Source organism: Amblyomma americanum, chromosome 1, assembly GCF_052857255.1.
Source record: "Amblyomma americanum isolate KBUSLIRL-KWMA chromosome 1, ASM5285725v1, whole genome shotgun sequence".
In the NCBI taxonomy this organism is placed as follows: domain Eukaryota; kingdom Metazoa; phylum Arthropoda; class Arachnida; order Ixodida; family Ixodidae; genus Amblyomma; species Amblyomma americanum.
In genome coordinates, this window is record NC_135497.1 from 99,800,291 (window position 1) to 99,827,114 (window position 26,824).

At 52.3% G+C, this 26,824-nt stretch overlaps 1 protein-coding gene across 4 annotated transcripts in view; it reads right to left on the reverse strand.

The window, feature by feature from the left end:
* Positions 1 to 25,773, reverse strand: part of peb (zinc finger protein pebbled) — a 38,613-nt gene extending 12,840 nt beyond the window's left edge. The window contains exons 1-3 of one of the 4 annotated variants that reach the window (XM_077646362.1): positions 25,609 to 25,773; positions 3,931 to 4,106; positions 2,459 to 2,640 (exon numbers count right to left, since the gene is read on the reverse strand). In XM_077646362.1, the coding sequence (XP_077502488.1) occupies positions 2,459 to 2,640; positions 3,931 to 4,003 (255 nt within the window). In that variant the 5' untranslated portion in view covers positions 4,004 to 4,106; positions 25,609 to 25,773. Of the gene's footprint in view, positions 1 to 2,458; positions 2,641 to 3,930; positions 4,107 to 7,439; positions 7,671 to 14,554; positions 14,577 to 15,267; positions 15,507 to 25,608 lie in introns of those variants that run through there. The other 3 variants (XM_077646360.1, XM_077646363.1, XM_077646361.1) reach the window with 3 other exon arrangements.
* Between the last annotated feature and the right edge of the window lie 1,051 nt (positions 25,774 to 26,824).

Below are 26,824 nucleotides of genomic sequence, written 5' to 3' on the forward strand. Positions count from 1 at the left end.
TTTGGCAGTCAAGTTGGCGGGCCATTGTGCAGAGGATCATAAAGCAGCCAACACCCGGATGCTGTTAGCTCAGCGCTTTCTTGAGCTATTTTGTTAGGGCTGGTCATGCAGCCCCCTTTCCCGCCTTCCCCTCTCTACCCGGCGCCATTTGAATGAGTTGGTTCGAAAACAAATGCCGTAAACTGCAGGAATGGCGGTTAGCTGACCGCAAAAAGTCAAAGCTTGGAAAGTCGCTTCCTTCCTGCAAGACGCAGCTGACACGTGGACTCCTTGGGTTTGGAGAGGGGTGTCTAATGTGGCAGTTCAGCGGTACGCCACTTAATGAGGACCGGATATTCCAGTGACGGACAGCAAAGAAGCGAGTGAGAACGGAGCAGTGCGCGCAGTCCTGGCTGCGTGTTGGCTCCCGTTCAGTTGTTGCTGTCCTTTTGGGTGTGTGGTTTGTGCAGTAACTGTATGTAAATGGTTTCATGAATTGCACGCAATGCTCGCGAATAAGCAGCCTCGTGGGCACCAGTGTGCTACTGATAAGGTAGCTTTTTGGTGCCAAAAGCAGGCACTCGACTTTGCTCTTGGTGCAGCGACAGAAAGAGTGCACATGGCCAAGCTTGGTGCTGGCACCGGTCCGAAGAACAAGGCACTGCTACACTTTGTGCTATCAGGTCGGTCAGGCTGACAGGGTTTTGTGAGGAGCGAGCTCTGGCCTAACGTTCCTGACTGCTTTGTATGATAGCGACCGCCTTGGTGGATTTGTAAATAAGTTGCAAATAAACCATGCCGTAAGCTGTCCTTGTTAACTGCCATCACTCACTAAGGGTAGCTGCATAGTTAAGTAGGCTCCTCCACAGCACGTAAGGGCACTGACAAGAAGTCATGCACAAGTGCCATAAAAAAGTGCCATGTTCTAGCTGCTTCGACAATTAAAGCGGCAGTTCCATCACTGTCATCAACATGCAGACTCCATGAGGCCCAACCTCTCGCTCCACCCAGAGGAGAAACCCAACCTTAGCATGACAACTTAGCTTTTAGAAGTCAATTTCCACTTTCATTTTTGTCTTACGATTCCTCCTGTTTCTTTTTCAATGGTGATAGCATTTCTTCCTATAAGCACAGTCCTAGGTATGACCATTTCTGCACTAATAGTAAACAGAATGATTGGGCTAACAAAAAGGTCAAGAGAAATTCTAGGTGACCTTTGACCTCTTAAGATTAACACCTTATATCACCGAAAAAAAAAAAAAACCAGTAATTCGTCTGAGGAAAATATTCTTCACAGGAAAAAAAAAAACGAAAACTACATTCTGAAATAAACGACCAAAACCGTATTTTTAAAAAACAAAAATTGAAAAGTCTAACCCCCAGCTATGACGGAGGAAGGTTCTGCGGAAGGCTCTGGATTAATTTTAACCACCTAGGGTTCTTTTAACGTGCACCAACGTCGGAGACAGCACACGACATTTTTTGCATCTTGCCTCGATCAAAATGCGGGTGCTGTGGCTTAAATTACTTTTGCTGTTTCATTTTCTGCACCCTTTCTCTCCCTTCTTTCTGGAGCAGGCAGGTGTTGTGTCCGTTTTAGCGGCAGCCGCCAGCCTTATTCCTTTTCCCTTGCCCTGTATCTGGGTGCCAAGCATTCAAATTCTAGACCAAATGTAGCCATCATCAGGTGTACATTATAAAAGTTACGGAGGGCACTTAAGACTACTTATGTGCTGTGAATGCGAAAGCATTTTTATAATTATTTTCTTTTTATATCTTTTTTAACTTCCCACCCCCCTTCCCTCTCTAATGACACACCTACTGATTAGCATACAGTCGTAAGGCAACGCATATACTGGGTTCACCTTTGTTCGCCAAGAAGAAAAGCGGTTTTGGGGCCTATGAATTGCATGCTCGCCTCGCAATGTGCAAGTCCTGGGTTCAGTTCCCTGCACCTTCGGACGAAATTTGCCAGGTCACCTGGGTTACAGGACAACACTTTTTCTGGACATCGAGTTTCTTCGCCAATGAGCCATATGATACTTTCGCATTAAAAAACCAAATACGCTTTCCTCTTTCAGCTACTCTTTGTAGACTGTCCAGGTTAGAAGTCAACTCCGGAGCTTTCAGTTAGGTTTAGGTTTATGGGTTTTAACGTCCCAAAGCGACTCTGGTTATTAGGGACGCCTTAGTGGAGGGTTCTGGAATAATTTCAACCATCTGGGGTTCTTTAGTGCGCACTGACATCGCACAGTACATGGGCCTCTAGCATTTCACCTGCATCGAAATGCGACCGCCGCGGCCGATATCGAGCCCGCATCTTTCGGGCCAGCAGCTGAGCGCCAGAGTTTTCAGTTAAACCATAATGTTGCTATATAGGCAGTTTCACTACGAGTCCAACACATAACTTTTTTTTACTGGAAAGTAGGCAGATGGTGCATACTGCTGCAATACATCATGTTAGTAGCAAGTCCCTTACCACAGAATGTTTTCGTCTACCGGTTATGGCATCTCTCTGGAGATCACCATCTTGCTGAATATGAGGACTTTCGTTCGTTGAAGATTCGGTTCCACTGCTGCCAAGTTTTGAAGGCACACTGTTAGGTCTGGCTAGAGGTGTGGTTGCACGTCCAAGGTGAATCTGATCATCGGTGCCCGACTCTGCATGAAAAGAGCAAAGGTGGCCATTATTTGGTCACTTGAACGACCTTCAAACAAGGAATGAAAGCACAAAAATCAGAAGCAAAGTATCTTTCATCAGGCTTTCACACAGATCAAAAAAAGTTGGAAACACTTAAGCTCTGCCTTAAGGGTATGACGCGATAGCATAATGGGTTAATTCCCATATATGTGGAAGGCCATTCTCTACATTCATAGATCCCTGGGAGTCCTCACAACACTCCTGGTGCAGTGGTGCAGCGGTTAAAGGATGCGCCACTGCCCTGTGATGGCAGGTGCTCCCGGTGGTGGGCCTTGTGCGGCCTTGGTTGCGCTTCTCGAGCGACCAATCATTAATTCAACCGTCACCTTCCACGGTGGGCAGTTTTCCCACTATCCGGTGGGCAGGTTTTGATGACATTGCAAGGTCACATGACCTAGGTGGCCCACCTGCCAAAGCCATGCCCGAATTTTTTTGAAGCAATAGCTACATTACGGTAGCATTTCGAGCCTTCCGCCACGCTGTCACGTGGTGCGGAGCAGCTGCCGGTGGCGCGCCGCCATGGCTGATCACTTGGTTCGTCACGTGGTTGGTCACGTGACCAAAGTTCCACTCGGCCAGCTGTAGCTATCACATCACTCCAGGTTTAACCAGAGCTAAACCACCGCCAATTTTTGCTCACAATGCCGACACCGTATTTTCTGGTGAATGGGGCCTTTAACACTATTGCGTCAAAACGTGAATAATGAACAAGCAAAGTAAACAACACTGATGAGCCTGATAAACATGTTACCTCACGCATGTATTTAAATGATACATTTTGAGAATAGTTCTTGGCTCGGTTTGGTTTGGTTTATGGGGTTTAACGTCTCAATGCGACTTGGGCTATGAGGGGTGCCATAGTGAAGTGCTCCAGAAATTTCAACCATCTGGGGCTCTTTAAATTGCAATGACATCGCACAGCACACGGACCTCTAGCATTTCACCTCCATCGAAATGCGACCGCCAGGGCCGGGATCGAATCCGCATCTTTTGAGTCAGCAGCCTAGAGCCATAACCAATGTGGCTCAGTTCTTGGCTCAGAGTTACGATACATAGTTCTACAAATTCCTTGTGCTAGCCTTACAAGCTGCAAATTTGAGAAAAATTTTGTAGTGTAAATAAAGCTGCACATAAAAGTCAGTATACATGTCCTGTATGTTGACTCTAGTAATATTCACAGTCTTGTTGCAGTTGTCCATACAGAAGTGCAGCACGCAGGAGTTGTTATTCATGACTGAAAAAGGCTGTACCTCTGTCAGTGTCTCCTGCGCCATCATCTTTGATCGAGTGCACAGGAGACAGCTTCCCTGGGTCGCCATTCATGTCGCATCGAGGATTTCAGCAGCCGCCAGGCATCGGCGGTCCGCAACAGACCAGAAAGGCACTCTGTGGCGTCTGGACAAGCAGGCACGTTGTTGGAAAAGGCCTGCGACAGATGCAAGAGTCAAGAATATCATTCGTGAACTTATATAAAAAAAAATGCAGCCTAAAACACATGGCCGGTACTACATGAAAGCATAGCACATAGGTGCCAAAGGGAAGCAAAAATAATTCCTTACCAAAAACAAAACAAAAGAAAAAAAACTGAGTACCAACAGCTTTATAGCAAAAGTGTTTGAGTGCACACTCAAATCACATAGACTAGCACTGTAGAAGAAAAAATAACTAAAATGAATAAGAGACAGTGTTAAAGTGTCAGCAGATACTTGTGCAGGTATAAATACTCAATGTGTTGGCATTGAAGCACTGCAGATAACATGACAAGGAGAACACGCAATGGTTAATACGACTGATACTTCGCTTGTATAATTAAGAAATGCTAACTTCCCATCACAAAGCACAGAAATGTATGCATACAGGTGCATATATATGCACATGTCACATATATTCCATCATTTTCTTCTGGTCCTGTACTAAGAGATGACAAGAGCACACACACAGAACAAAGGCAAATAAGAATAGTTTCCAGAATGACATAGAAGTATGGTACTGTAGGGAATTCATACACTGTTGATCCAGATGGCAAACTGCAGCTCCAGGTAACACTCAAATATTTAAAAATCAGAACATTCACAGAGAAAAAAGTGACAGCTCCAAAGCATGAAACTGACACCTGCTAAAATTCTCATCAAGAATTAAAAGTGAAGTGAGCCAGATTATGTGCCGCAACAATTTTTGCCCACACATGACATTTCAGCCACAATTGGATTGCCTTTTTTTCGAAAATGATCTTGTGAAGGGTAATCCCTTCATAGCAGAGTTGCAATACCAATTTGAAATACATAAGTGCCAAGATGCCTGACTGCAGTCATTACTGATCCCTTCGTCGTGCTCCGGGGCCAAGAAGCAGTTTTCACGGGTGGATATATGCTCATTGACCTTACTCATTTGCTGCTGAATTTTGACTTTCCAATATAACTGACAGCACTGCATCCGACTGCATGTAGCAATTAAAGGCCCAAAGACATGTAAAGGCAGGCGCAAAGAAAGAGAAACGCAAAAGTGCGAAGGCACGCACGTAATTTAGTACAATAGCTGTATCTCGGCTGCAGCACTCTCAATGCCGACACCTGTATGGAGCGTCTACACAACGCTTGACGATGGGACGCGGCTCTTGCGCATCGCCGGCTGGGCGCGCAAAGGCGGACAGTTCCCGCCCGAGGCGGCCGACCATAGGGTGGCATCGATGACGGAGAGAAATGCAGGGAGCACCGCGCGCAACGATAAGCGGCCCGTGGATCGAAATTCGGGAGGGGGTAGGGAGTTTCGAGCGCAGGTATCATCTCCAGCGGCCCTCGGCATCGCGTTGCCGTAGCAACGGATAAACACAGCGCGCGGTGGCCCCGCCGTTGGCCGACGGCGGCGTTCGCGGCGCGAAACCCGCATGCAGCAGCAGCTGCCCGAGGCGGTCTCTCCTCCCTCCCGCGCGGGAAAGGGCCGCAGAGGGCGCTGGTCGAAAGTGCAGATCAATCGACTGCTCGTTCATCACTCGCCGCGCTGCATGCGCGACGCGATTATTAGGTAAAACTAGCGCCACAAAGGCAGGCAAACCATTGCCAACAACTGGCGGAAGAGCGGAGCCGCCGCACCTCGGGCCGCATCTGACGAACGCAATGATAGAGCGAGCGCTTTCTCGTGCACGCGCGCATGCACGCAGGATCTCGCGTTATTAATTCTGCAAAATTCCGTTGCTCAAAATCATCCGAGTCTTGTCCGCCGCCCTGGAGCAGAAATTGAACGGTACATTCCACTCGCAGGATCGTGACGTCAAAGAAGGAAAGGAAATGGCGCAGTAACCGCTCACTTCTCGGTGGACACCACAACCTCGCCGTAAGGCAAGGGAGGAAGGTGGAAGTGAAACAGAGAAATGGGTGCCGTACAATTTCGACCACCTGGGGATCTTTAGCCTGCACCGTCATCGCACAGAAAACGGGCGCCGCGCGCCCGCATGCGACTGTGCCCCGTGAAAGCAGCTCTTGACCGGAGTGCACAGCCTGCAACGTTGATCCAGGTTGACGAGTGCTCGTGGGTCGTTAGGCGCGACGCGGAATGACATGTAATTCAGCTTTAGGCACCCAGAAAACTCGAGCGACGACACAGTGGCTACACTGAGTGGTTGGAGCTGGCCTTTCCGTGCATGACAACGAAGGCGCGATCAGGGTGCATCGACGGACCCTAAGTATCGCTTGAATTTTCCACTATAATAGTCCTTGTACTTTGAGTGACTTAGTAATAATTAACACTCCATGTACCGCACGTTAAACGTGCTGGCCGCACGTACGCCACGTGCTAGAGTGCTCTGGGTCGCGCCTGAACGCCGGATAAACTCCGAACGAACTAAAGACCGGCTGATAGTCAGCACTGGCATTTAAAAAAAAAACAGAGAGAGACTTGGGCGGGCTAGAGGAGGCCAGTGCGATGACGGACGTTGCATCCAGCCCGGCACTAGGCCGGAGGAAAGTGCGCGCGCGCAGCAGCAGACGGAGCGCGCGCCCGAGGCGAACGTTCAGTCGGTGGTCTCGCAGCCGACGAGGAAAGACGGGAATAGCCACAACGTCGGGGCGGCGCTTTCCGAGGCACACTCGCGGGCGCGGCAGACGCACCCCGCGCACGAATGGCGCCCCGCGACGAGGAACCGGCGGATGACGAAACGGCCACCGGACTGCCTTCTCCGGACACGGGGGATCCGCGGCGACAGTTGATGAGCCCATGCCGCGCGGCGGAGAAGCGACAACAGCCCCCCCCGTGCGTCAGCAAGCGCGCAGGTAGCGACGAAAATTAAACAAAACGAGCAACGCATCGGGGCACCCTCGCAATGAAAAGCGCCGTAAGCTGCCCTCCTCGATGACGAACTCGAGACCAGATAACCGCTGCATACACACATCGCATAAGGACGCATCATCGGGCCAGGGAAATTGAAGAGGATGCGCTAAGCAGGAATCCCGAGTCTCGCTTAATCCTATTACGCAGAACGTTCAGACTAGGCGCCTCCTCACTTCCAGCTGCAATGAAGCACAGTCGCTCTCAACCGTGCGCCTAAAAAAAATCTGCAATACTGCCAGCTATGAACGGAACCGCAAGCGCGACATCACACTTCACTAGACGACCATACGAAGCAGCTGCCGAGAGTCGCGACATCCCATCGTTCGCGCACTTCCTTTACTGCACAGAACCAATGTGTACGCGAACCGTGGACCGCCCAGTTCGCGTGACTTGGATCAAGGCAACAGAATCCGGTAGAAGAAAGAAAGCCTCTTACTCCTGTTTGGTAACGACATTCCAGCCTTTTCTCTCTGCCTCACACATCCTTGTGATGGAGAATGAAGACATTATTACTATCCCTTGGACGGGGCTCAAGGAGCAGCGATAGGCAAGTGTTTGCTGATCAACTAGGACTGATAACGAGCAGTGTTCTTCGAACGAGGCGGGTATGTACTGTAGAATCGTTAGCAGATAAAAGCGCGATACGCGAGCCTTCGGTTCATTCCGCATTGTGGCGAAGCGCTCAAGCTTCGGGTGACTCTGAAACAGTGCCGCGAAGCAGAAGCACCGTCAGAGCTTTTATTTCAAAAGAGTTCCTTCAAAGGAAGCCCCTTCAAGCAGTTATAAAAGAGCGCCAAATTCGCACGCTCAAGGTATCGCGTTTCGTCAGCTGGCGTACACCCGCGCGGGCCAAAAATACAGCCCCAACTCTCCCGCTTCGAACAGCGTTTGGGACAAGGCTGTAAGCGCTGTTCGTTGCTCACTGTGTCAGTAAGAAAGTGAATTGAAGAAAAACATTGAATAAGTAAGCCTAACCATCGTTACCAATTCAGGCGCTTATGCAGTTCAAATCCAGAGAGGGCGGAGGTTTCCGTCTTCACATTCCCCTTTCCCCATCCACTTGCCCTCGCAGGACACATTTACGTCATTCAAAACGACTACCTCTGTACAAACTATCATGTATCAACTCCTGAAAATCCCCCAGTGAACACCGCAGCAGAATGTATTCGCACATGAGATTGATTAAGTTTTTTTTTTTTCGTCAACCGCAGCGCACAACGCTTTCATGTACACCTAAAGCAGTCCCGTGACGACGGCGCAGTTTCATTAGAAACTGGGCCCCAAAGGCACCGCAGAGTAGTGTTAGGGGGCGCAGCATCCTGCAGCGCCACCCCGTCGATGGCCCGCGACGTGCGCAGATAATGGGCGGGAGGGCACGGGAAATTGAGTAAGTGCGCGCACCGTTATACCGGTGGACGCCCTGGCGACCGAGGGAGCCTGGATGGACCCCGAAAAGCGCTCCTCCGCCGCCGGGATCGATGGCGGGCCCTCATCAGACCGAGCGGGCACGGCAGGCCCCCCACCAAGGTCAGCGCGCGCGCAGCCGCCCGACAAATGCCGCCGCTTTCTGGCCCGCCGCGCGTCGCCCACCCGCGCTTTTTAGTCAACGGCATCTCTTTCTTCTCCGAGAGCGGCCGACTCGCACGCGGTCCGTGACCGCAGAGAAATGAGGAAAGCGCGCGCCTTTCCCTACAGTGTGGCCGTGCATCGCGGGGGGAAGGGCGGATCAGCGGGCCGCCCTCTCCCCACAGGGTTCGGGCGATGTGCCGGGCGGCATGGCGGAGTCCAGCAGCATCGGCCGAGATCCGGCCGTCCGGTTCCGGCGGAGGGAGGGGGTGTTCCCGTGTTGTCTTCCCGTCACCATGGCTGCGCTCCCTTCTTGCTATTGATCGGGCTCCCCCCGCCGCCAAGACCGTCCCGAGCCGCGCTCCTCGCCGAGATGGGCGGCTTCCCCGGACGCCGCATTTCTGCGGATGGGGCCTGGGAGGTCCCCCCCAGGCACACCGAGCGCGCTTTTCTCGAACGGCGCATCGCGACAAATACTCTTCGTTCACTCTTTGTTACCCGTTTCGGCAAGCAGGAAAATTACGTTGAGGGCCATACTTTGCAATGATCCTTTTTTTTTCCTACCTGATCTACATTGCCTGCTCAGCGCTAAATGTCACAAGGCGAACGCAGCAGTAGCGCTGCGGAAAATAATCATTATACAAATACGGCCTCAAGATATTTCTGAGGGCCCCGCCGCGGTGGCTCAGTGGTTAGGGCGCTCGACTACTGATCCGGAGTTCCCGGGTTCGAACCCGACCGCGGCGGCTGCGTCTTTATGGAGGAAAAACGCTAAGGCGCCCTTGTGCTGTGACACGATGTCAGTGCACGTTAAAGATCCCCTAGGTGGCCGAAATTATTCCGGAGCCCTCCACTACGGCAACTCTTCTTTCACTCCCTCCTTCATCCCTTTCCTTACGGCGCGGTTCAGGTGTCCAACGATATATGAGACAGATACTGCGCCATTTCCTTTCCCCCAAAAACCAATTATTATTATTATTTCTGAGGGGGCTAAGATGTGCTAAGCAGCGAGATAGAGAAGGCAGAAGATCGCTTAAACGCTCAGCTAAGCTGGCGCGCTGGAATGAAGCCCGAAACTTACAAGTGGAGACTTCCTCTCATTGATGCCTTAAATGGAACCGCCACAGTTCCACGGACATGCGCATGAAAACCCGTCCGCATTTAGAGTAGGCGCTAACCTACCTCTGGAAAAAGGCGGCGCGCGCGATAGCTATCAGATCAAAACGAGAGACGCGGAAGAGAAGGCTGGCAGCAACCCGCGTATTTTTCGGGAATTCCCTCCGGGAGCTCCCCCTACCATTAACGCTTGTTTACAGCTGACCGGAAACGAGGCCTTCACAGTCACAGCGACGAGGCAAAGCCCTCTCTCGGCATTTCCACTCTTCCTGCCACTTATGAGCACCCCCAAGAGAAGAGGAGGACGGTCAGTGCCAAGCGCTTTGAAACGGGCCCTCGTCTTTCTAATTAATAACGTAAAACCAACTAGCCCAGCTTTCAGCCTTCGCGCAAAAGCAGCCGGCCAGCTCGCAACTATTCAACTGTCGTAAGCGCGCCAGCCATCGCTCACGAGGTGCGATGCGAGCCGCGCAATTAATTCCGACCGGGCAGCTGCATACGTCGGCGGCCCGCGAGTGCATCACGTGACTGCAAGCGTAGTCTGGCAGCGGGCATTGCGGTGCCGCTGAATGACAGGAATGCTCTCGAGGCGTCGTCGCGTGAATAATTACGCGTACCGTCGGGATGATGCAACCGCTCGCGCTTCACCACGTCGGAGTGATGTCGGTCACGCGCCAACGCTCGATAACGAACGCTGCCGACTTAAAAGCGCCGCGTCTGGTAAAAACACGAGCGCGCTACACATAAGCGCGAAGCAAATAGAGAATCGCAATAATAATAATTGGTTTTTGGGGAAAGGAAATGGCGCAGTATCTGTCTCATATATCTTCGGCGCGGTTCAGGTGTCCAAAGATATATGAGACAGATACTGCGCCATTTCCTTTCCCCAAAAACCAATTATTATTATTATCACCGGTAAGTCTTGCTAGATTAAATGAGCACAGTCATAAGTTAATCCCAGCAATTAATGAGCGTTCAAAAGGACTGAGGTAAAGAAATATGTGCAACTACAAAATGGTAGCGGTTAAAAAAAACGAAGTAAACGTAGCGTTGGGTTTCGTGAAATGCGCAGTTTTAGCGACGTATGCCTTTTTTTTTTCTTCTTTTCCTTGTTCTCTATAAGCAATCGCGCGAAACACGACGCGCACAAGATAGCGGCAACAGCGACGCGCATTCGGCAGTCACCATAGCAACGCAAGGTTGCAGCAGCCCCGAAGAGCGACGCGTTCGAGAGGCGTTCTGCCGCTCACTGCCTGAATCGACTGGGCCTTTTCCACAACACAAGGAAGACAACAACAAAAAAAATCAGGAACAAGGGCGTTACTAGTGATCGCAGATGTTACTGGTGTCCAGCTGTTGCGATTAGACCAAATAAGTACGCTCCAGAAAAAAGCACTGACGGAGAACATTATAGTCTCGCGATAACAATTTAAAGCTCCTCCTTCCCATCTAAAAAAACAAAAGAGAATTCCCGACCGTCTTCAAGGGCTTCAAATGCAATATTCCAAACGAAATGTTTCGTAGTCCAACACCCAACAAGGCAAAAGCTCCGACGCGATGCGGATAACACCAAGCTTGCTCCGAAACTATGCAGCGAACAATCACCGCACAAGGCCCCAAGTGCCTTCCCAGCTCTCAGTAGTTCCTTGCAGCACTGCCAAAGCTGCGATGAGTGCATGCAGAGGCGACGCACTGACGCTGCAGAACGAAGTGCGAGTATAAACTGGGCATATGGGACAGCGTACGCTAAAAAAAAAAAATTGAGCGTTTCATAGTGTACAGTCCTTGTCAAAAGTATACAGCCCAAGGGGTCTGCTCCTGAGCCTTGCAGCGCGGCTCCTGTTGCGTATTCAGGGACGCTAATCTCGCGAAGCTGGGAGGAACTTAAGTCCTCAACCCTCCCGAGCTTAGGACTGTCAAATGTGCTAAATGGCCCCGCTACAAGGCTTGGAGGCGAACCCCTTGGGCTGTAATATTTTCGACAAAAACTGTATGTACATGTGCCAAACGCCATTTCAAATCGAGCCTTATACCGCACGCTCGAACTACACGAGCTATTTCCCGTGTTTAGCGTGAGTGGTTCTTGCGTACGCTAAAATATCGGCTGCAAAATGGTGGCGCCCTTCGAAGGACCCCTCGCTTCAGACTGGATTCGTGGTTGTTACTGCCGTTTTCAGTACGTTAAACGGACTTTCGCTCCGTCTCATCTCGCCTATAAGAAAACGCACGACGGTATGCGCGATAAATTTGCTTTATTTTTAATTTAAACGGGCGATTCTACCGCTTCAAGGCCTACCGAGGGAGTCGGTTTGTTGACAAAAATGGTTCCTATTTTATCAACTAGATGGCGCCACCACTAAGCTGAGTTTATCCTTGAGTCTCCGTTTGCATACGCTGAATTAGATGTGACAAACGGCGTAACACCCCGCCAAATGCTTGGGTTTAGCGTACGGCACGCAAGCGTGAGTACGCTGATGATGCGTAGGCAGCGTTAATTTGTAACCTTTTCCAATCATATCCGCGAACGCCGCAAGCAGACGACACGCCGAAGATGCGGCGCGGAGGAACACAATTAATGCGCTCTCCTGGTTGGCTAAGGATGTCTCTACCTTCCATAGTGCTGCAAGAAACATACATGTGATGTGGCAATTTTCCGTAACTCGTAAAGAAGATTTGAGGAGGCGGGGGTTCGTAATCGATTCGTGCGGAAAGGCAGGAGGGGATGAAAAGTTCCGTGTAATGTCAGAAGTACAGCGTTGGCGAACAATGCTTTCAGGAAAAACAACGATGATAAGATAAGGGTGCAGCGTTGGTGAACCTGAAACCTTAATAGAAACCAAAGAAAGAAAATACGGGTCGCTCCTGTCCGAGGGCAAAAATCACATACAAACTAAGCGACGGCCACTAGCTTCGCAGACAACTAAAACTTGCCTCTCGTTACTGGGTCTTATCACACTGTCAGGAGCATCTGAGGCAGCAGCCACAGTTATATTCCATCGTCAAATAATGCGACTCTAAGGCCCTCTTCAATTCTCTGCGACGCTTTATCTTCATCTCTAATTTTTCATTTTGGCCACGAACTGGGATCGATCAGTTCCTTCTTGCCGATACGTGTGCGTGAGTGTTAGACTGTTGCGTCATGCCCGCTAGCGGTGTAAAGGACGACTCTTGCGATTCTTTACAGGCTACCCAGTGTGATGACACTTTTACGGCACGCTGATTTAGCTGCTATGAGCCACTGACGCCTAAAAGAAAACGACAAGATGTTACTTCGTGTACCCGCGAACAAAAATAAAGTACGGGGAATCGTCGACACAATACTGTGATTACACTTGACGTTTTCCACCTCTTCTTTTGTTGCTAGTCTTTGCTTGGAAGGTAAGCAGCACTTTTTTTTTCTTACACAACAATGTCTCGTTAAGTGCACGTGGAAGGAAATTGGTAATTAGCCGCATCCATTTCTGACAAAAAAACAGCTGTGAAGTAGTCAGACCTCATATGAGCTCCAGGGCCACACGGGCTGCTGCTGGCCTACCATTTTGGTACTATTACCATGATTATGTTGCGCGTAGCTAAAAACATGATGCACTCAAACTGACAAAGGAATGCTTCAGACATATGCGGTGAAAATCAACTCCAATCTGTCACATCCCCCTGCCTGTGCTCCTACAGTAACAAACGCCCACGCTGGCCCATCAACAGCGTCAAGCACCCGGCACAAAAGTGCTTCAAAAGTTAACCTCGCAGCCTTCCTCCGAACAGACTTTGGTGCCGGTGGCTCAGTGGTTAGGGCGCTCGACTACTGATCCGGAGTTCCCGGGTTCGAACCCGACCGCGGCGGCTGCGTTTTTATGGAGGAAAAAACGCTAAGGCGCCCGTGTGCTGTGCGATGTCAGTGCACGTTAAAGATCCCCAGGTGGTCGAAATTATTCCGGAGCCCTCCACAACGGCACCTCTTCCTTCCTTTCTTCTTTCACTCCCTCCTTTATCCCTTCCCTTACGGCGTGGTTCAGGTGTCCAACGATGCATGAGACAGATACTGCGCCATTTCCTTTCCCCAAAAACCAATTATTATTATTATTAGTACCGGTGCAGAAGAGTCAAGAAAGCATAGGGGGCGCAGCCAGACAGCGAAACAACGCTAAGGAATTACAGGGTGACGAATTACGCCCGAGAAGGCGCCAGGCACGACGAGTAGTAAGTGGCCGGCCTTTTATAACGCAGACATCAACACGAGTGAGACGACGGTCCCTCCTGTGTCGCTTTGTAAGCACGATGATGGCTGAACAACAGAATAGCATGTAACGCAGCTTTCTGCAAACCCCGGAGTGCGCCTGACTCGAGAAGGGGATATCGGCGGGAAAGAAAAAAAAAATTTTCAGAAGCGGGGAGAGAGTTTTGAGTAAGCCGGAAAACCAAATAACACACCCGCGCCACGTGCAGCACGTCATTCTTCTCCAACACAAAAGATGCTCTCAAACACGTTCCCAGACGCAGCTTGTTACGTAACGTGACGAACGCATTCACAACACTAACTAGGCACAAATGGTTATGGAAGGAGATCAGATAAGTGCGCGATGATCCTGCGAGGGACGTCCATCGCACGAAGGAGCCGGCGACGCGGACAGCCAGACTGTCTTGGCTCCTCCCGGAGAACGCTGCTGTTTGCTGACTCGATAAGGCGCGCGCCAAGAACTGTGGCAGTGGCCCCCGGCGGCTATCTCCGCGATAAGATTTCCGAGTAAATATTCTTATTCCGTGGAAGCCGGTAAAGGAAGGAAATAGAGGCCACTTTCTTTTTTATCGGGCCACCACGACACAACCCTGGCGGTGAGGCCTCGCGGGAGAGAACGACACATAGCTTCTCACCAAAGGTGACGTCACGACGAGCAATTTGGGAAACGGGAGATGGTGATGTCATTCCTCATATTTCCCCATAGGAAGCCACGGCCATTCTTGTACTCGCGACGCTGTCGCGTCGGTTCGCCTCCCCCTCCCTTTCAATGGCACAGCACACTGCCCGAACAAGTCCCGCTTTTAGACAGGCTGCGGCTGCGAGCGAGTTCTCGCTCGTCCGTAGCGTCCCATCTCGCGTCCACGTGATGACAAGAGCTCAGTCACATGCACACGAAAGAGACTGCGCTCGCCACCGCGGGAGGCAGCTCGCGAGCCTAGGCGCGACCGGGGACGTGGGACCGAGGGCCTCGGGGCTTCCGGCCGCCGGATGCGTGCTCGAAGGCGCGCCGAACGAACCCGCCGCGGCAGCAGCATCCCCCGCCGCGCTGGGCGGACGCAGAGCGGCAGGAGGAAAAACGGCTCACGCCGGACAACATCCCCCGTGTTTTCCGCAGAACGCTCGGCCTGGGGGGCAAGGCGCGTCCGGAGCCGGATGCGAGCGGCTCGGGCACGCAACGTCGACGAGTGCCGGCGGGCGCTTCTCGACACCATTTCTGAAGCGGGCAGCCGTTCTCGCGGCGCTGCACTGTGCTCGGACCCCGCAAGGGGCACACGGAAGCCAGGCGCAGAAAAAGCGAGAGCGGCGGAAAGGCGCCTCCTAAACGGATTCGCAGGAGGATGCTCACCTGGGCGGCTGGGCTGATGGCCGGCGGGCGGCCGCGGAGCGAGTCCGCGTGCGCGGGGCTCGGCGCGTCGGCCGCGGGCGCCGTTGCCCCAGCGACGCTCCAGTACACACACACACACACGCGGGGCTCCCCACCTGCGCGGCGGATCCGCGGATGGCGGATCGATGGAATGCCCCCATCACCGCCCCGCCGGGAGCCACGTGATCGTGGACACTCGGAAAGCCTTTCTCCTCCCTCGCGCGGGCGTCAATGGAGGAAGGCCGGCGAGGTCGCTGATCGCCTTCCCGCATCCCCCACCCACCCCGGAGACGAGGAACAAACGACGGAAGCACGGCGACGTCACATCCTCCGGGCGGCTCTGAGGCCGGCGTGTCTTCGAGCACACACCGGCGGTGGTTGCGGCAGCGCACCTGGGCCTGTTGTCGCCGCGTTGCGCAAAAGGCGCGAGAGCGCTGACCGCCGGTGACAGCGTTAAGCATTCCAGACGCTCGAGGAAAAACCCGACAGAGTCGCCCTCATCCCATTAAAAGTCCGGTCAGCCACGGACAGGCGCCTTCGTCACGGGCTGTGCGTTGGCCTTTGAAAAACATCCGTTTGCGCGGAGCGCCGAGAAGACTCGGCGCTCCGAAGTCGTCGCCGCAATCGATCAACATCCCGGAGAGGCGGCGTTCGAGCCGAAAAGGTCAAAACAGGCGCGTTTTTTGTCGCGGCGATGACGGCTAGCTTCCCGGGCCGCCGCCAGGTGAGCCGCGAGCGGTGCAGCAGCAGCTGCGCCACATCGACCGCGGCCCAGTGGCGCAGTATCGACAAGGCGCCGCCACAAGCCACCATCGCGTGAGCGGCAATAGAATGGCACGCGCTGGAAGGCATCCAGGCGAGGAACAGAAGAGCGCCCGCGTGCTGTGTAATCGCGCTGCTTTGGGTGGGGGGTGATACCGCAGGAGGCGAGGGCATCTGTTATCGGACAGCCATTGTTCGCCGCGGGGCCCCGGAACATCCACCCGTCGAGCCCTTCCGCGCGCTGTCCACGACGCTCCTCGGGTGTCGTCCTCTCGCCGACCTAGGCGGGCACCGACTAGCTGCTCCGCTAAATTTATCCCGCAAAGGTGGGCGACCTTGGAGGAAAATCCCCGGCGGATTCGGAGGCGAACCGCAGCAGCAAGCAGCGTCCTACGTGGACGGGGTGGGGGGAGGGCAGGTCTGACAGGGCGAATCGCCGCAGTTAGGACGCGAAAACAAAGTTGCACCACGCAGAGCCGCCGGGCTCACGAGTGGCGCACGCGCGGTTTCCAAGCGCTCGTTTCACGCTGTTTGTTCCACGACGTCAGTAATAGGTGAGAACCAGGCGAAGATAACACACTCGGTTATCGGCCAGGACTGGCGATTTCCCGCCACGCTGCAGCTGCTCAAGTTCCCGCTTGGGCGTATTTTCGCGAGGGCAGCATTAAATGAGGGCTTGGTCCGCGCCGTTAAACAATGCAGCAGAGATGGTTTTTGTTGCGAAACCTCGGAAGACGTTGGGTGCGATGCAGTAGGCGAGCCTTGCAAGGCGACGTCAATAAATGCTATGGCATTTTCTAGATCGCGGGGACCGACGACTGGCGCCACGACAGAGCCGTAAAAGACACCACACACATGAGCCGAAGACACTGCCGAGCTCGGTCGGCTAGGCGACGGCACGGCAACCAGCAGCCTCGTTACGCGCTGTCTATGGACTGCGTGAGCAGCATGACACTCATTCCAAGAAAACGCCGTGTCCGAAGGCTTCGTCCATCCCTCTCCAGAAGCTCCACCCACCCACCAAAAGCACACGCCGGCGAAATCAAACTCAAAGACGCGATAGCAGGCGCTCGTTGTAATAACGAAACATGTAAAACTGATCCTGCAAACGCAGATTTGCTGCTTCACAACGTATGATCACCGGTTACCTTTTCTTTTTTCGAATTTCCGAACACGTCATTCTTCGAGCGCACGAATAGCCTATGGTCCTCCTCTGCAAAGAGACGAAATGAATGCGCGAGGGGAGAGCATAGCGCGAATGGCGCCCGATCGCGCCGATTCCACCACGGGCCTTCATTCAAGGAGCGGCCTGCGCCTCCAACGTGACCAGGGAGAGCCTGCGGCTAGGACCGACTTTCGCGCCAAACGGAGCGGCGCGGACTCCCTGCTCGAAGCCACCATGAGCGCCCAGAAGGCGACGCCGCGCGCTCGAGGGCAACGGCCACCAAGGCCGACAGCATTCCTGATGCTCGCACATGCATGCCGACCAAAGCTGTCAGCACCGAGTATCGGTACTCGGACGCGGTGCGATCGCGAGCACACCGACGCCATTGCTTGAATTCAACTGGTTTTTTGGGGAAAGGAAATGACGCAGTAACTGTCTCACATAACTCGGTGGACATCCGAACTGTGCCGTGAGGGAAGGGAGTGAAAGAAGAGGTGCCGTAGTGGAGGGCTCCGGAGTAATTCGACCACCTGGGGATCTTTTTTGATTCATATTGCAGCGAACAAGCACACACACACAGAGAAGGAACACGCAAAAAACACGGACGAACGCTGTTTTTTGCGTGTTCCTTCTCTGTGTGTGTGTGCTTCTTCGCTGCAATATGAATCAAGAATGTTACCAACTTGCCCAAAAACGTGTTTTACTGGGGATCTTTAACGTGCACTGACATCGCACAGCACACGGCCTTCGCAAGGCAAATCACGGAGTGCAAAAAAAAAAAAGAAACGACTGCTTCACTGGAGCGACCGTCGGTCGAGAAGCGTCAAGAGGCAGGCGCTAAACGCGGCAGCACTGACGAACGCCCTACCATATCTTTCCTCCACGTACAATGACCCACAAGCAATCCGGTACCCTGACGGCGAGCTCTGCTTCCCTCCGAGTATTTCAACAAATACGAGGCCATTAGTAAGCCAGCCACACCGAAGCGCCACCGAGCAGAGCGTGCTGTGGAAACAGGTCTCGCAACAATGACAACACGCGACACCCCCGCGCGCACGCGTAGCCGTTTATCTCAGCCGGGAGGGTGCCGTGTCCGTCCAGTTCACTTTCCCCGGCCGAGGGGCCAAGACGCATCATCCCCGACAAGCGCCCTTGACCACGCCTCGCGGCCTCCCCGCCGCCACGAAGGGCGCGCTCCTCCTGCGGAGCACCGCGCGCGCGGCCGGATCAACTGGTCGCCGCGCGAAGGCTGCGCCGGCGGCAGTTTCCTCGTCGGAGAGGCCTGCGGCGGCGGCCAGGGCCCGGCCGGTTTTTTCCCGCCGGGCCAAGCCCGGAGCTTCCTGCTGCCGCCATTGCCGCGCGTGCCGTCAACCCGCCACACGCGCCGCCCAGAACGGTTCTCCCCGGAAATGATCCCGTCCCGGTGGTGGGCGCAGTCCCAAACAGCGCTGCTGCTCCGGCCAGGCCAGATGAGACAACCGTCACCTGCGCGCTCAAAGCGTGACCGGGAGACGAGGAAGCTTGTGGCACTGTTTACACTCCGTCTTTCCCCAGGTGGCGGTTGTTACCCGCTCTAAGAATATCGAACGGAAGGTAAAAGAAACGGGTGGACAGGACGAAAGCAAAGCAGTCGCCAGAAGTCTACCGAGCCGGAAAACAAAGAGCACGAAAGGAGTTCCTATAATAAACTGCACACCTCCAACCAAACATTTTAATTTTAACCCAACGTTTCGAAGCCACATTACAGCTGTCGTTCCTTTGACCCCCTCCTCCACTCCACACTTAAAAGACGCTAGCTACTGCCCTCAGTCACCCCTGATGAAGGAGCCGAGTCGGCTTCGAAACGTTGGGTTAAAATTGAAATTTTTTGGTTGGGGATGTGCAGTTTGTGTCTTCGAACCCAACCAAAGAGGCAAATCTGTAAAAATGTTTAGTTTTCGAAAGGAGTTATACGACAAACTGGACAGCGCGCTGCACTTAAGACGCCTGAGCAGAGGCAAGTTCAGTTTGCGGAAATGGACCAGAAACGATTCTGCGAATTGTAACGGAATGCCAACGTACCCGACGAATCGAATCCAATCACCGAATCATTTTATTTCAGCATCGCCAGACAAATTATATGGATGGAAAACTGCAACTCCCTGAAGCCCTGGAATTTGAAATGAAACTGCAAGCGAAATTAGGTGCCAGTGGAAATCAGCAAAAGATGTCTCGAATGTTGGTGGAAAATACGTTGAGAGACAGAGAACATAACCGAGGCATCGATACAACTTAATTCGGAACAATGGATGTGCCTTAACACAAAAACCTGACAAAACGTATCGCTAGTTATGAACCCAATTTGCAGTATATTTACTCTTTGTCCAATCATCAAGCTCGCGCAAAGTGATGTCATACCCGCTGCTAAAAACCGCCACTATTAAAGTAAAGCAACAGCCCAGCTCAGGCAACCTCGCATAACTGTCAACGTCAAAATTCGGGAGTTCGCGGGAGAGAGGAGGAGGGGGGGAGGGGGCGGCAAACGGGATTTGGAGAGTGACTTTGCCATACAAGGCTTCGCGCAGTTCGGAAATTTCACGCAATAGGTTTTCTCTTCACAACTGAAGACTTGCAGTGTCAAGTTACGCCCCAGCAGCCTCAGGTGCCTGTTTTTGCTTTTTTTATTCCTTCTCGAGCTTCGTGTCGCGCGAGGTAGAAACTGCAGCGAGCGTCTAGAATTCGCTCCCAAGACGAATTCTACGAAAGACGGACCCTCTCCGAGGGTTCTACGGTACCGTCACGGTCGGTGCACGCACCAACGCTGGCTGCATGTCCCGCTACACCTTCAGACTTTGGGGGACAAAAGCACCAATCTCGTCGTTCGGACAATCAACGGGGCTTGGCAGGGTACACGGGTGCAACCTCGCCGGTTTTAGCGATGCTTATCTTTAGTTATCTTTAGCAGCGCAGATGGTATCCCTGCGCACGCACTAGGTCACTCCTCTTATCTATAGGGGTTTGCACTTTTCGGCTTAGATTTTTTTTTAATTCGGCGGAATTCTTCCGGTTTTTATTTCAGAATCATGGTTTCAATTTTTTTTTGGTAGATATTATTTTCAAGAATGAAGTATTGACTTTTTTTAGTGATTTAATGCAGCAAGCCTGTGTGATGAAAAGTCAGTTGAAATTATCTGTTTTTGTCATCACGAACAATTTATTTACCAGTAATTAGCTGGCTACTGGCACTACTTGCACTTGTGCTTTCAGAAGAAATTGCTCTCGCCATTAAGAAAGTAACGCAAATTAAATGACATAGCCGGCAGACAAAAATGCAAGTTGAGTTTACTTGACGATCCGGAGCCCCGGCTTCGAACCCGACTGCGGCGGCTGCGTTTTTATGGAGGCAAAATGCTAAGGCGCCCGTGTGCTGTGCGATGTCAGTGCACGTTAAAGATCCCCAGGTGGTCGAAATTATTCCGGAGCCCTCCACTACGGCATAATAATAATAATTGGTTTTTGGGGAAAGGAAATGGCGCAGTATCTGTCTCATATATCTTTGGACACCTGAACCGCGCCGGAAGGGAAGGGATAAAGGAGGCAGTGAAAGAAGAAAGGAAGAATAGGTGCCGTAGTGGAGGGCTCCGGAAAAATTCCGACCACCTGGGGATCTTTAACGTGCACTGACATCGCACAGCACACGGGCGCCGCCGCGTTTTTATGGAGGAAAAACGCCTCCACTACGGCACCTTTATTATTTCGCTCCCTCCTTTATCCCTTCCCTTACGGCGCGGTTCAGGTGTCCAACGATATGAGACAGATACTGCGTCATTTCCTTTCCCCAAAAACCAATTATATATAAGTTTACTTGAACTAGAGGCTGACATGTTAATGTTGGGTTATCGCGTTGGGTTCACGGGCATGACGTGGTCTGCGTGTTGATGACAGCGATGGAACTGCCGCCTAAATGTCACAGTAGCCATAAAATACTTTTTCGCGACGCCCATGCACGGATTCGTGTCAATGTCCTGCATGTAGGTCAGACTAGCTGCTCTAAGCAGGTGATGACGGAGAATAAACAGTGCTTAGCTAGCAGGCGGCGAGGATGTGGTGCTTCCCAGTCGTCATAGGCATGTAAGCTAGCGGAGCACAACTGCGTTGCTTAGCCAACTCCACCATCGTCGCATCATGCCCCTGGCTTCCTGCTTACTTAATTTCAGCTTTGACTGAGTAACGCGCATTCAACAGCCAGCTATCTATGCCTTGCATGCCAAGAATACTGACTTTTCTTGGTTAAAACCGAATTTCGAAAACGGAATTCACTCCCTCTCTTATCCCTTCCCTTACGGCGCTGTTCAGGTGTCCAACGATATATGAGACAGATAGTGCGCAATTTCCTTTTCCCAAAAAACCAATTATTATTATTATTCGGCGAACTTTTATCGTTTTTTTTCGGGTTAGACCGAAATGTCCAAGCCATACTCCTATCCAAAGTGAGGACGCTGACGGTTTCGGGCGGCCATCAGCCTTCGGAGTCGAACCCGTTCCGTCTGTTTATAACTGCCTCGCAACACAGGTGAACAATATTTGCTAAGCACGTGCTGCACGCGGATATATATATATATATATATATATATATATATATATATATATATATATATATATATATATATATATATATATATATATATATATATATATATATATATATATATATATATCACCCCGAACAATGTCGAAGGCAATTTTACGTAAAAATAACACCGTGTTCATACAATCGGGTTAGTGGACCATTTACAGAAATCTGTAAGTCAGCTTCTCCGCAAGGCTTGTTTTCCAACCCAAAGGTCTCGTTCCCAGACGACACTCTCGCATTCTTTGTGGAAACGAAAAGAGTCAAGTTCCCCCTCCTGAGTAAACTCAGGAATGTCGCCAGTTTACTTCAAGATGGCTCCGAGAGAGCCGTCCAAAGAGTACAATGGTACAGTATAGAAAAAGGGATTGTAGTCCAACTTCAGTAGCACTGCAGTAGAGGCTAGGCAGGAAATAGAAGGAAATGGGCCTTTGTTCCTGTGCCAGCAGAAGTGAGCTACCTCATACTGAACATTCTTAAACTTTTCTGCTGACCAACACCATCTCCCCAACTTCCTACACCCCCCCCCCCCCCCCCCGCAACCCTAGCCAGCACAAGGAAAAACCCACTCCCCCACAGCACTGCCACAAAGGACAGTCTCCCTCCTTTTCAGAGTGCGACCATCCGGAGTTTTCATTCGCTCGAAGTTTCGTCAGGATTCGAGACCGTTTGGATGGAAAACAGGCCCTGCAGAGAAGACAACTTACAGGTTTCCGCAAATGGTCAATTCGGGAGTTTGTACGCTCGCCGCCGGCCCGGTACCAAGGGGAAGCCTGGACCCACCCATCTATCCAACCATCCTTATTCAAACCCCAGCACACAGGAGATTTTCGATATATTTTGGGACTGAGCCTCGATAGTACGAACGTCCCTGGACGCTGCACTCGGTTGCAACGAAGACCTGTGAACAAAACAAAACATTTTACTGAGCCGGAGCACCCGGGTTCGAACTCGACAGCGGCGGCCGCGTCTCGATGGAGGCGAAACGCAAAAGGCGCCCGTGTGTTGTGCAATGTCAGTGCACGTTAAACATCGCAAAGTGGTCGAAATTATTCCAGAGACGTCCACTTCGGCACCTCTTTCTTCCTTTCTATTCTCACTCCCTCCTTCCCTTCCCCATCCCTTCCCTAACGGCGCGGTTCAGGTGTCCACCGAGATGCGAGACAGATAGGTTTGGTTTTTGGGGGGGAAAGGAAATGGCGCAGTATCTGGTTCAAATATCGACGGACACCTGAACCGCGTAGTAAGGGAAGGGATAAAGGAGGGAGTGAAAGAAGAAAGAGTTGTCGTAGTGGAGGGCTCCGGAATAATTTCGACCACCTAGGCGATCTTTAACGTGCACTGACGTCGCACAGCACACGGGCGTCTTAGCGTTTTGCCTCCATAAAAACGCATCCGCCGCGGTCGGGTTCGAACCCGGGAACTCCGGATCAGTAGTCGAGCGCCCTAACCACTGATCCACCGCGGCGGGTGAGACAGATGCTGCGCCATTTTTTATTTTTAATAACTAGTAGCAACCATCCACGGAGTTACTATTAGTTACTTTTCCATCTATCAGAACGTCTGCTAAGAGCCCACGGATTGTTACGAAGAGCTCAGCGGAAAAAAAAGGGGGGGTGGGGGGGTTGGAGGACAGGTTTCCCCTCAAGAGGACAGGGGTGCCGAAAGCAGAGGACACAAGTCCGACAGCATGTCTGGCGCGCCGCTCCGGTCGCTGCTTGTGAACTGCCGCCCACTGCAAGCACATCAGTGTGTCGGTGTACTTCACGTCCGCCCAGAAAAGACAAAACAGCCCTACTATTAAAAAGACCGCTGTATTCGAGCAGCGACAAAGCATGCCTGCGCAAGTAGCGAGGTTTCGGCAAAGGCGCCGCCCGCGGGGGCGGTCGGCCAACGAACGGCGCTGCTGCCTGGCTGCCCTGGTCGTCGCTAGGCCTACAGCCTGTTTCGCATCAAAGCCGCACCGGACGGCGCTTCGGGAGTCGCTTGAGCTATAATAAAAGGCTCACTCTTGACGTCGATTTAGCTGTCCACAGCATTATCTCATAATAGAATTAAAATATGATCGGTTTCAGCAGCGGAGCTAGCGAACGCTAGGCGAGCCGCACCGCCACGGCGGGCAGCGGCCGCCGCAAAGCTGCTGCGGCACGAAATTTGCTTGTATCGCAGTCATGGAGGCAGGAAAGAAGGATATTACAAAGACTGCCTGCCGTGTTATAGCAACGGCAGCATGGCCTGGTCATGAGCCGAGCTTTCAGCAACGACGCCACCCGCGGGCGACGAACTTTGCTGCCTGGCAGCTAGCCCTGGTCGTCGCTAAGCCTAGCCAGTTTCGCATGATGCCGCAGCTGAGGGCGTTTCAGAAATGGCCATCGCTGCATTATAAAGGGGTTACTATCGTAACCGCTTTATTGTGAGCAGTCTCACAATAAAATAAAGATATTCTAGACTTCCGCGCCGCCTTCAGCAGAGGAGCTAGCAGACGCCCGATGATCAGCAAGAGCAAAGCGACTACAGAAAGAAATCTGCTTGTGCCGCAGTTATCACCTCCACCAGCCTCGGTATTAACCAACGATCGCCAAAATGACCTATTTTTGACATTCCTCCATCCCAGGGCGTGCTATGAACGTGAGCGCATTTTTCAGGCACCGGCGACAGGCAGCCAGGCCGGCCGTCCGGCTCCGAGAGGAGCACCCCTACGCCATCATGACGCAGGCGCTCTCCGCGCTCGCGTTGGCTGCCGTCGGACCTTCACCGGACGCGGTGCACCGGTTTCATGCATCCGGCGGTCGCCGGACGCGGCGAGCCGGACCGGATTCGGAGCGCTCGCCGGACATGTGTCCCCGCCTGAAGACTCCCTTTTTACACGACGTCAGGATGTCGAACAGACCATTAACTACCCCGTATCAACGCTAGTGTGCCGCTGATTAAGCCAGGCATATGATATCTTACATCGCGTTTCAGTTCAGCCCTCAGACGACTGAGAGAAAGAAGCGGCTAGAGGAGGAGGAGGAGGAGGAAGAGACTGCTCTCGCTAAGCCCCGCTCCCCATTTCTTTTCCAGTTATCTCCACACAAAAAACGAGCTATCTCTCGCCAAGCCACACGATTCGTATCCCGTATCTAGGAGACGTGCTCGTCCGCGACGCACACTTCCGCCAAAAGCCTTCTCTGTACATTTTTTTCCGTCTCTCTTCCGTCGCGTTGGTGCGGAAAGCGCGCTGCTTCCTTCAGGAGATCCCGTTATACGCTTCACGCCAAAGGCCTCCGCAAGCAGTACTGTCCAGGCGCGATATCGAGCGCGTAATAAATAATCTCCGCCAATTCTACGTAAGACAAACTAGGCGGGCGACTCTGCGTACTGCGCAGGCGCCTATTAAGAAACTAGAGGAGAACGAGAGAGCCGCTTCACAGGCGACTCCCGGAGCACGCGTGCAAGCACTCCGATCTCGGTGGGATACCGCGAACGCCTCGGAAGGGTCCGTGAAGCACGCCTCGGAAGGGTCCGTGAAGCGGGCTCCTCAAATTGCGCGGCTTCCCAACTTTCTTCGGCCTGCCCCAAGATCAGCCGATCACATCCGCGGCGCGCGATAAAGCCGGCGCAAAAATACGCACCGGCGGCGAGCGAGAAGCCAGCGCTAGACCGGATAAGCTTTCTCCTTCAGCGGCAATGGAGGTTAGCGGGCCAGCAGGGAGGGGAGGGAGGGTGCTTGGAGCAGCAGCAGCGGCGGTAAGCCAAGCGGCACAGCGGCCGGCCCACAAAAGGGAGCGGCGCGCTCCCATCTCACCAGGCGAGATTGCTTCCTCCATGCCCGCCGGCTCCGGCGGATGCTGCAGCGAAAGGAGCCCGCGCGAACACCGCCGCGGCAAGAAACGGACGCTCGCGCGGCCCGCCAGCCTGCGTGCGCCGCCGCCAGCGAGTGGCAACGCGAGTTCAAGGCAGCTTCTTTCTCCTGGATCACACGGCTGGTTTCGGGACGCCGTCCAACCTGGGCTCGACGCGACAACGGGACGCTGTTTCTTCGTCTCGTGGCCAACGCATCCCGCGATTAGTTGCCCCGCTGAATACGAATAGACCACACGCAAAACGACCGCAGACAAAGGGCTGCTCCAAACGCGTTCTATTTTGCAGGTTTCAATAAATGTTTACATGTTCAAAATTAAGCCGGTCGATAGTAGCGTTTTGCCTGATGTCCGTTTTTCGTATAGTCTCTCCGTATCCACTGTGACAACCGAGCGCTACCGATTTACTGATCGTGATGTGATGAATCGCCAACTAGCCCCTTCTCGTCTTGTTACAATGAATCTCAAAACTGCGGCGTTCATCTTTCCGAAAGCAGCCCCCTTGCGTCCCACATACGTTGCATCAACTATATATATATATATATATATATATATATATATACCAAAAGTGATTTCTGGCAGCTGATTTGGTCAATATAATATAAAATCACGAAAAAGGCTGGTCCTCCAGCCGAAACGTCGTGAATTAAATCCTGTTATGTTTCTTCAATTTTTGGTGATATATATATATATATATATATATATATATATTATATATATATATATATATATATATATATATATATATATATATATATATATATATATATATATATATAATCGGTAGACGTCCTCGGCTGGAGGGCCTCCTTTGAGGGTACTTGCCGCTACGTTCTCGGGTTGTATTCGACTACAGCCGTATTCTGCCTTGTCCCCCTCCCCTCAACGTCGCCAATCAAAACCTTCCTTCCATCGGTACCGCTTCAACTTCCCGGAAATAGCCCCCAGCTTCGACGGGAAAAGCAATAGTGAAAAGTTACGTAATTACAAACTAGGTTACCGCATCCAGTCCCCATGACTGAAGCGGAGAAACCAGCCTCGGGAAACTGTACGCTGAACAAAAAAAAAAAAAAGAGGGGACCGAGGAAAAATGCGCGTGGTGTTTGGTGGCTGCAGCGCCGAAACGCGAACAATGCCGCCGGACTTTCGCGATGCCAAGGG